At 50.9% G+C, this 13,468-nt stretch overlaps 2 protein-coding genes across 8 annotated transcripts in view; one reads left to right on the top strand and one right to left on the bottom strand.

The window, feature by feature from the left end:
• Positions 1–13,468, top strand: part of LEF1 (lymphoid enhancer binding factor 1) — a 131,413-nt gene that overhangs the window by 115,313 nt on the left and 2,632 nt on the right. For 6 of the 7 annotated variants that reach the window (XM_072809861.1, XM_072809865.1, XM_072809862.1 and 3 more), the window contains one exon: positions 1,310–2,492. The exons of the other annotated variant lie outside the window; for it this stretch is intronic. In XM_072809861.1, the coding sequence (XP_072665962.1) occupies positions 1,310–1,389 (80 nt within the window). In that variant the 3' untranslated portion in view covers positions 1,390–2,492. Of the gene's footprint in view, positions 1–1,309; positions 2,493–13,468 lie in introns of those variants that run through there. 7 annotated transcript variants of the gene reach the window in all.
• Positions 11,920–13,468, bottom strand: part of HADH (hydroxyacyl-CoA dehydrogenase) — a 45,737-nt gene continuing 44,188 nt past the window's right edge. Inside the window, exon 8 of the mRNA XM_072809869.1 lies at positions 11,920–12,792. Coding sequence (XP_072665970.1) covers positions 12,674–12,792 — 119 coding nt within the window. The 3' untranslated portion in view covers positions 11,920–12,673. The remainder of the gene's footprint in view (positions 12,793–13,468) is intronic.

Here is a 13,468-nt window from a genome sequence, read left to right as displayed (position 1 = left end):
GACACTGAAATAATGAAATAACAGTGGGAAGATGTGAGGCTGTAGAAAGAAATGGTTTTGGGGATCCCTGGGTGGCGCAGCAGTTTGGCACCTGCCTTTGGCCCAGGGCGCGATCCTGGAGACCCGGGATCGAATCCCACGTCAGGCTCCCGGTGCATGGAGCTTGCTTCTCCCTCTGCCTGTGTCTCTGCCTCTCTTTCTCTCTGTGAATATCATACATACAATAAAAAAATAAAAAGAAATGGTTTTATTAGAAGACGTTGAGATTCTTTCACACATAGTATCCATGTAGTAAATGGCCACTCTGGACAGCCTGGTTCGCTTTAGTAATTGTGTGACTGTGCTCAGCTCCAGAAAGGAAGAGGGGAAGGCCCTCTGGGTGGGGCAGGGAGGGGAAGGACAGGACGGCTTGGTGAACCAGACGTGCTGGGTGCTGCCTCAGGAGACGTTGGCCTGCTGGAGAGTGGGGGCCCGTGGTCCTCAGCTCCTGACTTTGGAGTCAGCCTGCAGCTGGGGCAAGCAGTCCATTCTGATCACAGGACTTGTCTCCAGCTGCTGGGAGCTCCTAGCCCAGGGGTGCAAGGCCATTCCTCATCCGGAAGAGCAGCTTGGACCCAACCTTTGAAAATCTGTGCTGCAAGAGTACATGTAAATAGGGATCTGTGAGGTGCCTTCCACTCTGGGCCAGACTTTGCTCCTTCTTAGCTCTTTGATTTTCCTGTGTGAAGGCTCTGTACCCTGCTGAAATTTCAACCACCAAAGTGCTGTAGCATGTGTTCCCCTGCTAAATAGGGAAAGGTTAGCTTTACCAAAGAATAGGAATTGAAATGGGCATTACAGACCTCCTCAGTTGACAGCATTCTGTGGCTGATTTGCTCCCATTTGTTTTTTTCGGTAGCTACCTGTATGCATAGATTCTTCACAGTTTCCATCAGTCCTCTTGAGGGACAGTGTTTATAGTAGTTGCATTAATGGTAAGAAGAGCTACCAGGTCGCTAGAGTGCTAACGGGCCTAATACTGCTCTGCACCCACCATGCGCTTTGCCAGCACCCAAGGGTTAATGCACTCCGCCTCCCTGTGCGCACATATACGCATCCATGGAACCAAAGCAAAATTTCAGTAAAGTAGACTTACTCTCTAACGTGGTCCGAAGATGTGGGGCTACCACAAGGCTATCATTTTAGCCATCACCAAATCAAAAAAGTGGACTATTAAGTGCAGAGATCTTAAGACACGTGCTGTATGCCACAGAGGCTAAAGGCCTATGACAAATGCACATTAACAACATTTCATTTGTTCCTTCTTGAGGTGGAAAACGAAACTCATTCCCAACGTGCAAAGCCAAGGCAGCGACCCCGGGACCTCTTCTGGAGATGGAAGCTTGTTGAAAACCCAGACTGTCTCCAGGGCTTGCCCAGTCGACCCCAATGGAGAATTGACACCACCTTCACCCTGAGGTCACCGCTAGAGACGCTGATCCATAAAGACAATCACTGCCAAACCCCCTTTCATCTACTGCAAGAGCCAAGTTCCAAAATAAAGCATAAAAGGTTTCCTAAATGAGAAGTACAAAGCACCTGAGAATGCTAGCAGGCCGAGCAGCTGTCCCCCTCCTCTGTGCGCGCACTTCCCAGAGCATCTTGCGTCCATACCTGTAACCTTTTGGCAAGGACAGTAACTTGGCTACTTTGCCTGCCAGGAGCAACTGGGCAGCCAGCACATCCATCAGCATCCCAGTGGGGGACTTTGTGGAAGAGTTCCCGCTTTGTTTCTGTCTTCATTTTTTTTTTCCCTCTTCCTTTCTCCTAAGGCTTTTATTTAACAGTGCAAAAGAATCAATCTTATTTGCTTTTTTTTTTAAACTTGAATTTTTTTAAATTTTCACTTTTTAGTTTAAACTCTCTTGTATATTTTGCTAGCTATGAGCTTTTGAGTAAAATTCAAAGATCTGGAAAAGTTGAAATAAAAATGAAAAGAAGCCGCCCTTTTTTGAGCGGTATCTTGTTGGACAAGTGGCTTCTCTGTGAATTACTTGTAACAAATAGTGGCCTCTGTCTTTGTAAGGTGTTTGATAGAGCTAAATAAATGGAACAGCCAAACCCATCCTGTTGGTAGCAGTTGGCAGTCCTATTTCATTTTATTTTATTTTTTCTGATCTCCTTTGTTTAAATGGTAAACCTTAACCCATACTTTCAGCAGACCGGTTTGCAGTGAATTTTCATTTCTTTCCTTTTTCACCCCCTTGTTGTAAAAAGCCCAGCACTTGAATTGTTATTACTTTAAATGTTCTGTATTTGTATCTGTTTTTATTAGCCGATTAGTGGGATTTTATGCCAGTTGTTAAAATGAGCATTGATGTACCCATTTTTTTTTTTAAATAACAAGGCACAGCCTTTGCCCCAAACTGCCATCTAACGTTTGTCATTCCAGTTTGAGTTAACGTGCTGAGCATTTTTTAAAAGAAGCTTTGTAATAAAACATTTAAAAACAATGTGTCCTTTCTTTAAAGAGTGAAGCTCTTGATAATCTGGAGCTAGTAGTGGTGAACTAAAATCCATGGGCCAGGCCCGAACTGCCTTGTCCACATCAGAGGGGGGCGCCTTCCCCTGTCTCCAAGACACAGTCCTCAAAGGGACTTGCACAACTTGGACACCACCTCCTCCTCTCCAGGTGTAGACATAAAAGGGGGCCAATGGGAAGAAGACTGTCACCAGGATTCAGATGGGAGTGATTCTCTTCTTCCCCCTCAGCACCCCAGACAGCCCTCACGGACTCCAGCCACCAGTAAGTGTACAGGTCATTTTTCATCATCAGAGCTCATCTGTTCTCACTCTCTGGGGTGCTTTGGGACCCCCCAAAGCAAGGTGTCCCTATGTTAAAAAAAGGCCTTAACTCCCACTTACCTCCCAAAAGTTTACATTTTCCCAATTTTCAGTTGTATTCCATAATTTTCTCTTAGGCTTTTATTAGGCTAGTATAGAAGTCAGTATCTGATTTAGCAAAAACTGTATATTAAGGTTGTGGGTTTGTTTTTTGTTTTTTTTTTTAAGATTTTATTCACTTGAGAGAGAGCGAGAGTGATCACAGAGGGAGGAGAAGCAAGCTCACTGCTGAGCAGGGAGCCCGATGTGGAGCTCGATCCCAGGACCCTGGGATCATGACCTGAGCTAAAGGAAGATGTTTAACTGACTGAGCCATCCAAGTGTCCCAAAAACTATACTTTAAGTTTAAAAAAATGAGTATTGAACTTGAACTAGTTTGAGAACTACTGATAGCACTGATCTAACTTCAATCTCTTGCTGAAATTGTAGTTGGTTTCCCTTTCCCAATCTCCAGTACAGCTGGGGAACAGCTGGATGCCATACTTGTAATAACCCTCCACCGACTGTACTTGAAGATTGCCATTAAATCACCCCTCCAATTTCTCTTCTCCAGGCTAAGTGATCCCCACTCCTTGAACCTTTCATCATCAGCCCTTTAATCATTTTCATTACTATCCTCTGGAACCTCTCCAATTCCTCATCATTTACTCCTAAACTTGAACCAGGGAAAACTATTATGTTGAGGAGACCTACTTGTTAGGTTTCATATTCATTTGAAAATCATCTGACTTTTCTTAATGTACATGAACCAAATGGTCTAATGCTGCCATTCAAGCTTTTGCTGGGAATTAACTAGAAAGTCCAAACAAAATGGTGTAGGAGGTAATAGTTAAGGGTTACTTTTAGGGGGGTGGGGAGGACTTATGCCAACAGTGATTGGCTCCCCTGGATCTTAGAAGGAAACTGCGTAATGATAGTCTCTTCAAAACAAAACAAAACAAAATAATAGTCTGTTCTCCAAGTATGAGCAAGGATACGAAGCTGAGAATGGAAAGCTGCCAAAGCCCACTCAAGTCCTCTCTACTTCAGTAGTTCCTCTACATTTTTATGACATAAAACATGAGTAAACATCAGACAAGGGGTTGAACAATGTTGAAGACGGACTGTTTGGGACCTCTGAGCCAGTTATTCCTTCCACCAACTTGGTACCCCTCTAGTTTTAGAGAAAACTAAAGAGTTCCCTCTAGAATAATGTGTTTCTCCCAGATCCTTGGATGGCACACAGCTCAGTGCTCACTCCTGGCTGGCCCACCCTACCAAAACGCTGCTTGCTGCAGGCAGCAGTGTGGGCAGGGAGAGTCGCGAGTCCCTGAGCGGTACGGCCCAAGGACAGTCATCCTGGGGCATCTGCGGGCAGAGGAACGCGCCTCTGCTTCTGCCTGTTTGATCTGGAAGTGATTTGGCTCCGTTTGCTGCAAGCTCAGAGCTGAACTGTGTGCCAAGAGGAGGAGGATGGGTCAGCCTCTCTTGGAGCCCAGCCTTCCTCTGAGGCCACAGCTGGCATGCTGGTTCCTATGAAAGGGTGTTTTCCTCCTGGTTTTAGTTTGTGTGGTTGCTAAGGTTGCTGGCAACTACCTGTTGAGCTGTTCGAAGGGGCCTTTGAACTATTTCGTGACTACAGCTGTCCTAAATACAATAATTTTTTTCCTCCGGAGTTTGGTCTAAGGCTGAGACAACATGGAAACCTCTAATCAAGGGCCTGCGAGCAATAACAAGATGTCTGTGTGGCTTTCCTTTTAAAGAAGAAAAATCCTGCGGAGTAATGCATGGTTCTGACAGAAAAGAGAAACTTAAATGCTCCACATGACATAGTAGTTGTTCTACAAATTACATTTACTACTTCTGCCACAGGATATTATCTTTCATACATAAAAACCTGGGGAATGTCAAGAGCTGCCCTGTAAAACCTAATTTCTAAGTTTCTATAAAGAGTTAATATCCAAACTATATAAAGAACTCCAGCAACCCATAGAAAAAAGCCCCAAACACTGATTACAAAATAGGCAGAGGATCTGAATAGGCATTTTCTTTTTTCTTAAGATTTTATTTATTCATGAGAGACACAGAGAGAGGCAGAGGGAGAAGCAGGCTCCATGCAGGAAGCCGGACGTGGGACTCGATCCCGGGTCTCCAGGATCACGCCCTGGGCCGAAGACAGGCACTTAACTGCTGAGCCACCCAGGGATCCCTGAATAGGCATTTTCCAAAGGAGACTTAACAGATGGCCGACAGACTCATGAAAAGATGCATTATATCATAATCAGCAGGGAAATGCAAATCAAACCACAAGGAGATACCACCTCACACCTGTTAGAATGGTTAGTATCAAAAAGACAAATAACATGTTGGTAAGGATATGGAGCCCTTGTGCACTGTTCATGGGAATGGAAATTGGTGCAGCCACTGTGCAAAACAGTGTGGAAGTTCCTCAAAAAATTAAAAGAACCACTATACTGGATGCAACAATTCCATTTCTGAAGACAACACCAATTCAAAAAACTACATGCACCCCCGTATTCACTGCAGCACTATTTACAATAACCAAGGTATGAAAGCAACCGAAGTATCCATCGATGGAAAAGTACATAAAGAAAATATGGTACAACAGACACAATGGAATGCTACCATTCAACCATAAGAAAAAATGAAGTCCTGACATTTGTAACAACTTGGATAGAACCTGTGAGGGCATTACACTAACTGAAATAAACCACACAGAGCCAAACACTGCATGATCTCACTTCTAGGTGGCTCAGTGGTTGAGCATCTGCCTTCGGCTCAGGGCGTGATCCCGGGGTCCTGAGCTCACAGATACAGAGAACAGACTGGTCGTGGCCTGAGGATGGGGAAGAGGGTGGGATGGGATGGTGGCAAGAATGGGTGAGGAGGGTCAAAAGGTACAAACCTCCAGGTACACGGCCTGGAGAGGGGTGGCGCCTGGGTGGCTCAGTGGGTTAAGCATCTTGACTTCGGCTTAGGTCATGATCTCAAGGGTCCTGGGATGGAGCCCCGCGTCGGGCTCCTAGCTCAGCGGGGACTGCGCCTCTCCCTCTGCCCCTCCCCCTGCTTGTGCTCTAATAAATAAATCTTTCAAAAAATAAGTCCTGGGGATGCAACGTACAGCATGTGACTACAGTTAATAAATGCGTATTTGAAAGCTGCTAAGAGAATCTTAAAAATTCTCACAACACGAAAAAACCTGTAACTATGGCGATGGTGATGGGAACCAGGCTCATGCTGATCAGTTCACAATATATACAAATACCAAATCATTATATCGTACACGCGAACCATCTGCTATATGTTAGTGATACGTACTGCCAAGAAATCCACCTAACTTCTAGGGATACCCACATACGCAAAAATCTGAACTGCTTTTTAGTGGAAACTAAATAGTCGGCTGCAGCTGAGCATCTTAATACTACTGGAAAGATGCGACTGTAAATGTACTACGGGACACAGTAAGGCGGTCGGCAGGGCGGGCCACCAGTCCGCGGGGCCGCTCCGGAAGGCGCTAAACTCGCGCGGCCCTTGGTGGGAAAACCCGCATGACCTCGCTGTGCAACGAGGAGCCGTTCGCACGAGGAACGAGGAAGGGCACGCCAGGACCTGCCATCTGAGATACACGTCGCTGGCATGAAGCAACCCAAGTTCAAACTCTCCGTGTTAGGTGATATAGAAGTAATAATTTTTAGTAAAACTTGAAGAACTCAAGTGAAAGCTGCTTGTTGGCTTGCTCCTGTTGAAGACACGATGCTAATGTGTCTCATCAGCGGGCCTGTGGGGGGCAGGAAGCTGGTAACAAAGAAATGATCCTTGTGCCCCACTGGCCTAACGTTGCTTCCGAGCACCTGCCAACGGGCTAGACCCGAGGAAAGAGGCTTTATGCTTTGTCGGGCTCTTGACCATCTGCACGTGTTCTCACGCACGAGCATCCTCTCCGCGAGTGGGCTGTCAAACACGGGGGGCTTGGGGGCCCCTGGGTGGCTCAGTGGTTGAGCACCTGCCTTTGAGTCAGGGCCTAGATCCCGGGGTCCTGGGGCCGAGTCCCACCTCAGGCTCCCCGCAGGGAGCCCGCTTCTCCCTCTGCCTGTGTCTCTGCCTCTCCCTGTCTCTCATAAATAAACAAAATCTTTAAAAAGAAACAAAAAGGGTGGGGGTTCCTCCTTTCTTTTGTTCTCATATGTGAACACACGCTGACGTCGGTGATAATTTATCTCAGTGTCTGGTTTCACTCACCTTAACCTTCTTCAAGTGGTTAACAGAGGAAGGGAGATGGAGGACGGGCTGAGGAGGCCCTCGGGGGCCCCTGAGGCAAAATGCAGAGAGACACGAGGTCAGGCTGCCCGGGAAGCACGAGGCACGGTCTCGCACCCCCCTGCGAACGGGCTTCTCGTTTGTCGCCAACATGGATAAGGGGTTGGTTTTGCATCTCCTGTGGCCGGAGGACGTGCGAGCATTGTTCCTTCCGCCCTCGGAAGCCGCTGGTAACCGGGACTAACCGACAACCTGTCTTAGACCGAAGATCGGGAACACGCGGAGTCCAGAGTCCAGGGTCCAGAACCGGGCCTGGGCGGGCCCCCAGCGGGCTGCGCCCCGCAGCTCGCGTCCCGGCAGAGGCAGGGCGGCGACCCCGCGCCCCGCAAGGGCGCCCCGCAAGGTCGTGGAGGGGAATCCACCCTTGCGGCCGCCTCCGGGCATGGGGGAGAGGCTCCCTCGCCGCCTCCCCCTCCGTGCTGCCGGCGGAGCCCGACTTCGGCTGGGCAGGTGAGCCGGGGGGACCCGGGTTCCGTCCCGCGCCGCCGTGGGCTCTTCTCCCACGGGGAGGAGGCGAGGCCCCAAAGCAAGGCGAGCGCCCGGGCCCGGCCCCGCAGGCTCCCCGGGCGGGCGGGCTCCCCTGGGCGGCACCAGGGAGGCAGGGCAGCTCCGGGCGGGGCCGAGGGGCCGAGGGGGCCGAGCGCTGGGCCGGCCGGCGGCTTCCCAGGCCCGGGCCTCTCCGCCCCCCGGACCAGCTCCCGCCCGTCTGCGCGAGCCCCGCGGCCCAGGAAGGCGCAGGAAGGCCCGCGGGGCCGTCCCCGGGCAGGAGGCCTCGGGCGCACCCGCACTGGTGTCGGGCCGTGTCCCCTCGTCCCTAAGCCTCCCACCTCGGAGTGCGGTGGCTGTTCAGGGAGGGGTCGCAGGGCGCACTTCTTCTCTTCCTATTCCGGGTTTTCCTGACACCTGCCTGCCCCAGAAGGCCGACATCCTCCGCTGGAATGTGCCAGCAAACGCATCTAGAGGAAAGCGCTGAGGCCTCACGCTGAGCTACACCCGGGAAACAACCCCCCTCGGTTCACGGGGTGAGGGTCGGGAACTAAGCGCCTGAACCCCAGAGCCCGAGGGGCTTTCGTTTTGCTCGTGAATTGTGCTGTGATTTCTGCAATCAGATATGACATTTATGCAGCTTATTCCCTTAAAAACAAACAAACCTTTTGAGTGTTTTTAAAGCAAATTCGTCTTCAGTGCAAAAACCTGGAGGCGCACGCAAACTGCTGTCGCACACGGCGGTAGCACACCTGGCGGACCGAGGGCCGAGCCGCGGGCCCGGGCTCAGCTCCCGCCGCTCCCGCCGCCGCGCAGGGCACGGGCTGGGCCGCGGCGCGCGCTTGTCCGCTGGGGCCTTGGTCCTCGGCGGCCTGTGGCTCCCACGGGACAACGGCAGGCGCCTCTTCACCCAGGGGCCGCGACGGCTTCCCGGCTCCTGGAGGAGACCGGGGCCGGTTCTCCACGCTCAGCCCTCTCCCGGAGGCCCAGTGTTCAGGACTCGGGAAGCCCATAGGTCTTCGGGAACTTCCCCTTACAAACGGGCCAGAGAGGGGGGACGTGGGGTCACAACTAGCCCGTGCTGCTGGCGGGGTGCCCGGACATTCGCCATCCATCATCCCGTTTGGTCCTCAACAATCCCGAGCCCGCTGCACCATTTTGCCCATTCTGGCACATTCCCCAGGAGGCGAGGCCCTCCCCCCACCGCCTGGGCACAGGGCGGGGCAGGGCGGGGCAGGGTGCGGCCTGCGGAAGGCACCGTGGGCACTGACTGTCCCGCCGCAGAGCTGCTTGCTGATTTCAAATGAAACACCGAATAGGATTAGGATCCGTGATGGGCTTTTTCCGTCTTCCAGTAGGTGAAATTTGTTCTGCCGTGGACCGATTTTAAAAATACGATTTACCGGGGATCCCTGGGTGGCTCAGCGGTTGGCGCCTGCCTTCGGCCCAGGGCGTGATCCTGGAGACCCGGGATCTAATCCCACGTCGGGCTCCCTGCATGGAGCCTGCTTCTCCCTCTGCCCGTGTCTCTGCCTCTCTGTCTCTCTCATGAATGAATAATTAAAAATCTTAAAAAAAAATACAATTTACCCAAACACGTGTGTTGAGAGTACAGCAATGCTTCCGTTGTTCAAAGCATCTCTGAGTTACTATTTTTGTAGCATCAATACCTATTTCCAAGAAAACAAGCCCCACAAAATTCCAGCTGCACCCTCCTACTTCATCGGTAGACTTCATCGGTTCTGTAGGTTGAAATGTTACGGGGATTAAAATCGAGGTGAGACAAGACAAAAGCTTATTTCAAATGTGTGAGAAGGACGACTTGCAAACCAACAGAGAAGCGTAATCATGGGGCAGCCCCGGAGGCTCAATGGTTCGGGGCCGCCTTCAGCCCAGGGCGTGATCCCGGAGACCTGGGATAGAGTCCTGCATCGGGCCCCCCACAAGGAGCCTGCTTTTCCCTCTGCCTGTGTCTCTGCCTCTCTCTCTCTCATGAATAAATAAAATCTTAAAAAAAAAAAAAAAAGGGTAATCCGCATACGTCATCTAAGCTGGTGCTTACCTACGAGCTCTATCTACTCCCCCCAACCTCCCCAAGGCTGGGTGGCTGGGCCTCCTCGGCCTTGTGAAAGCTGACCTGCTGAAGAGCCAGAGAGCTTACTGCACAGCAGCACCCACAGGGGAATCGTTTAGTACCGCCAGATGTTTACACAGAGGTTTCTGGGCTCCCAGAGCCACCTTCCCCCCATGCCGCACCACCCAACAGCCCCAGACTGGAAATACACCTCTGGATGAATGTCAACAGGCGTCAGCCAACAGTTTTCCCCAAAGAAACTAAGAGTGAATCTTACAGACATTAAAGGGCCACAGCTTCAACTTTACAAAGACCTCTTCGGGGCACCTGGGGGGCTCAGGGTGTGATCCCGGGGTCCTGGGATCGAGTCTCGCATTGGGCTCCCCGCAGGGAGCCTGCTTCTCCCTCTGTCTGTGTCGCGGCTCTTTCTGCCTCTCTCATGTATGAACAAATAACATCGTAAAAGGAAAAGACCTCTTCAATTAGCACGCACGGGCTCACAGGACTCCGCCCTAACCCCGACTGCGGGCCAGGGGGACGGCTAAGCTCGGAGCTCAGGGCCTTGCCTTGGGCCTGCCATTTCAGCAATTGTGTGGTTTTCTTTTTCATCTCAGATGTTCATTTCTATTCTAGAAATAAAACTATCACGGGGGGGGGGGGGGTACAGGAGAGACGGGGAAACAAGCATCCTCTTGACCTAACACCTGGTAGCTACTTTCCGGATCCCATCAAAGGTCCCCGCTTGCTGTGGAGGAAGGACGGGGCGGAGCAGCAGCAGCAGCGGGGAGGCCAGGCCCTGCGGCCCTGCCCACCTGCCCTCTCCTGCCTTGCTCCTGCCCCAGGGCTGCCCGGCAGCAGCGCCCCCCGCCCCCGCCCCGGCTCCTGCTAAGGCCTAGTCCGTGAACACCGGTGCAGCCAGCATCGGGCCCACGCCAGGATCTGAGGACCTGAGGACCTGAGGACCTGGACCTGGGGCGACCCGCCCTCTCCGCCGGGTCGGGGGGGGGGGGGGGGGGACGGCCGGGCCAGCGGGGAGCGCAGAGACCAGGAGCGCGGGACTCCCACATTCGACAGGATGTTCACAACTCTTCCCTGGCCCCAAACATCACGTAGGAGACAGGGTTTTTGAAAATGAAGAATGTTCACAGGCCACACTCTCCGACCTTTTGGTAGGCGAGAAGTGCACTTAAACACCTCGGCCAGGAAAGGGCCACCGTGACCCCAGCCCCACATCCCGGCCGCGGTGGTCACATCACCAAGCTCGCTCGCTCGCTCGCTCTCCCCTGGAATTTGATGGTGGAGAGAGAGTCCTGCCATTTCCAGGACAAGGGCCCCTGTCCTCCGGGCACTCCAGTCACAGTGAGGAGGAAATGAAGTTCCCTCGTAAGCCCAGGGCTCCTGTCAAAGGTCAAGAAGCAGCCTGAGAGCAGCAGGGGCTGTGCGACCACAGGGGACTTCAGTAAGGCAAACGGTGGTGGCCTCACAGGTGCTTCCTTTCTTTCGTTAGGAAATGTTTTATAAGAATAACCTAAAAGTTTCCTAAACCAGGTTCTATATGTGGTACAAATGTATGTAACGTATTATTTTCCCATGATGCTATAGTTAGAGTCAGTAAAAAGATTAATAAGCTCCCTTTTATCAACCATGAAATGGGGGGGTTGCAGGGGGGAATCTCTCAACCATTAACCCTGTGACCCAGGACACCAAACAAGGATGGCCATATTGGGCACAGTCCTGTTGAAAGGTTGTTGGGTTTTCCAACTTGCTATTTTGCTGTGACCCAGGTCTGCTACCTTAGGCACGTCACTCAAGCCCTCTATTGAGGCCACCGGACTTGAGGGGTCTCTGATGTCTTTCCAGCTTCAAAACTCTATCTTGGAAGACACTTTCTCAAGCCAATGATTAAAAGAAGCTTATGTTACACTATTTTTCTTTGTTGGCAAAAAAGAACCAGATGTTCCTTAAAAAATTGTTTTCTGTGCCATTATTATTGCTTTACTGGTAAGAAATCTGCAGAGTGACAGCTGCAGGAAGGTTCTACGTAAATGCCTTCCCTGCTGCGGTCACTTGAAAAAATATACTAACAATAGGACCAAAGAAGATGGGGCATAGCTTTTGCCTAAATTACCAACCTTTACTTTTGCAACCATTCGAGCATGTTACAATTTTAAATTATATATGTTTATTTTGATTCAAATTTTCACATATTAAAAGATTGCATTTTATTAGAATCAATTTACAGGCAGTCTGCAGCAATGATTTCTCATGAAAAAAAAAAAAAAAGAGACAGTCAGACAATAATCATTCAGATTCTGGATATGAATGAAGCCTCTCCCTGCGAACCAAGTACATGGGAGGTATTCCCACCAATCCAACAGCATGAGCTGAATAAAGACATGACATTTTAGGTCGTGCCCAAAATGTAGGGTAAGGCTTGAAGCTGCAGGTAGCAAATGTTCTCAGAAAGGCAAGACGCAGGTGCTGCTCCCTGCAGCACTTCACAGACAGGCCACATACGCGTCCAATGGCTCAGGACTCGCCCGTGTGGCCATGGTGAACACAGCACGCACTCGGAGGAAGCACTGTCCCCTTCACAAGTGAATCAATCCAGGCAATTCTTTACGAAAATGGTAAGGTTCAAAAGAAATGTTTGCTCCAAGGCACCAAGGGCGTAAAGCTTTTTAGAAAATACACAGAAACGCACAGACTAAAAAAGGGAATTAGTTCTCAATGGAGGAATCTGCTATGATAACGAGTGTAAATAATTACTTCAGACAGATTACAATCAAAATGCACATCGAACAGACTGTGCTGTGTGGGGGAACATCTGACCAAAGAACATTCCCACGGGCACTTGGGGATGCTGCTGGTATGCGCTTGCGGGGTTCCTCCCGGAGCCAGAGAAGCTGCGCCTCACTTGTATTTGTAATATCCTTCTCCAGACTTCTTGCCAAACTTGTTCTCCGCTACCAGCTTATTCAAGGACGGGATGGGCTGAAACAGGGGGTTCTTTGGATCCATTTCATACCACCCTATTGGAAGGAGGAAAAAGGGCTGAGGATGAGGTGCTGGGTTTATTTTTACCTCTCAGCATTCCCGGGGCAAGGCTGGGGGCACGGCTGGGGAGAGGGGTCCCTACTGTGATGTGCGCGAGCCAGCAGGCCACCGTGGCAAAGGCAGAGGCAGGCCGGCCTGGCACGGCCGGGGCACCCCGAAGCAGCTGAGTCGGGGCTCAGCGCCCCTCCCCGGCCTGCTTGCTCAGCCCGTCTCCGCCTGGAAACTGCTGATACCCGCAGTCCAAGGACAAAACAGAACCAGTTCATCTGCTGGCTGGACCACTACTAGCCCCGTGAAGCAACTTTTAGAACACACGTTAAAAATCTGAATTTGCGACCACTGGCATTTTGCATCCTCATAAAATACAAAAGTTCATGCTTCAGTAAGAAGCCGCCTTGCTCCTCGCAGATCAAGCGTCCTCTGTGAAACACGGCAGCAGGAGCTACGCTCAACCTCAACAGTGCCATTTTCACACCTACCTGTACTGTCTCAGAGCCACTAGAGTAACCTAGACACACTGTTCTCTTTAAAGGGATGTAGAAGACCTCTGCTCAAGTGGAGGTCACACAAAAGGACAGAATGCCAGTGTGGTTGTGATCCTGTGGAACCATTATGGTGAAACCAGGGACGGGGTACACGGGACCTGGCTGT

Source organism: Canis lupus, chromosome 33 (assembly GCF_048164855.1).
Source record: "Canis lupus baileyi chromosome 33, mCanLup2.hap1, whole genome shotgun sequence".
Taxonomy (NCBI): domain Eukaryota; kingdom Metazoa; phylum Chordata; class Mammalia; order Carnivora; family Canidae; genus Canis; species Canis lupus.
This window is presented reverse-complemented; position numbering and strand designations above follow the sequence as displayed.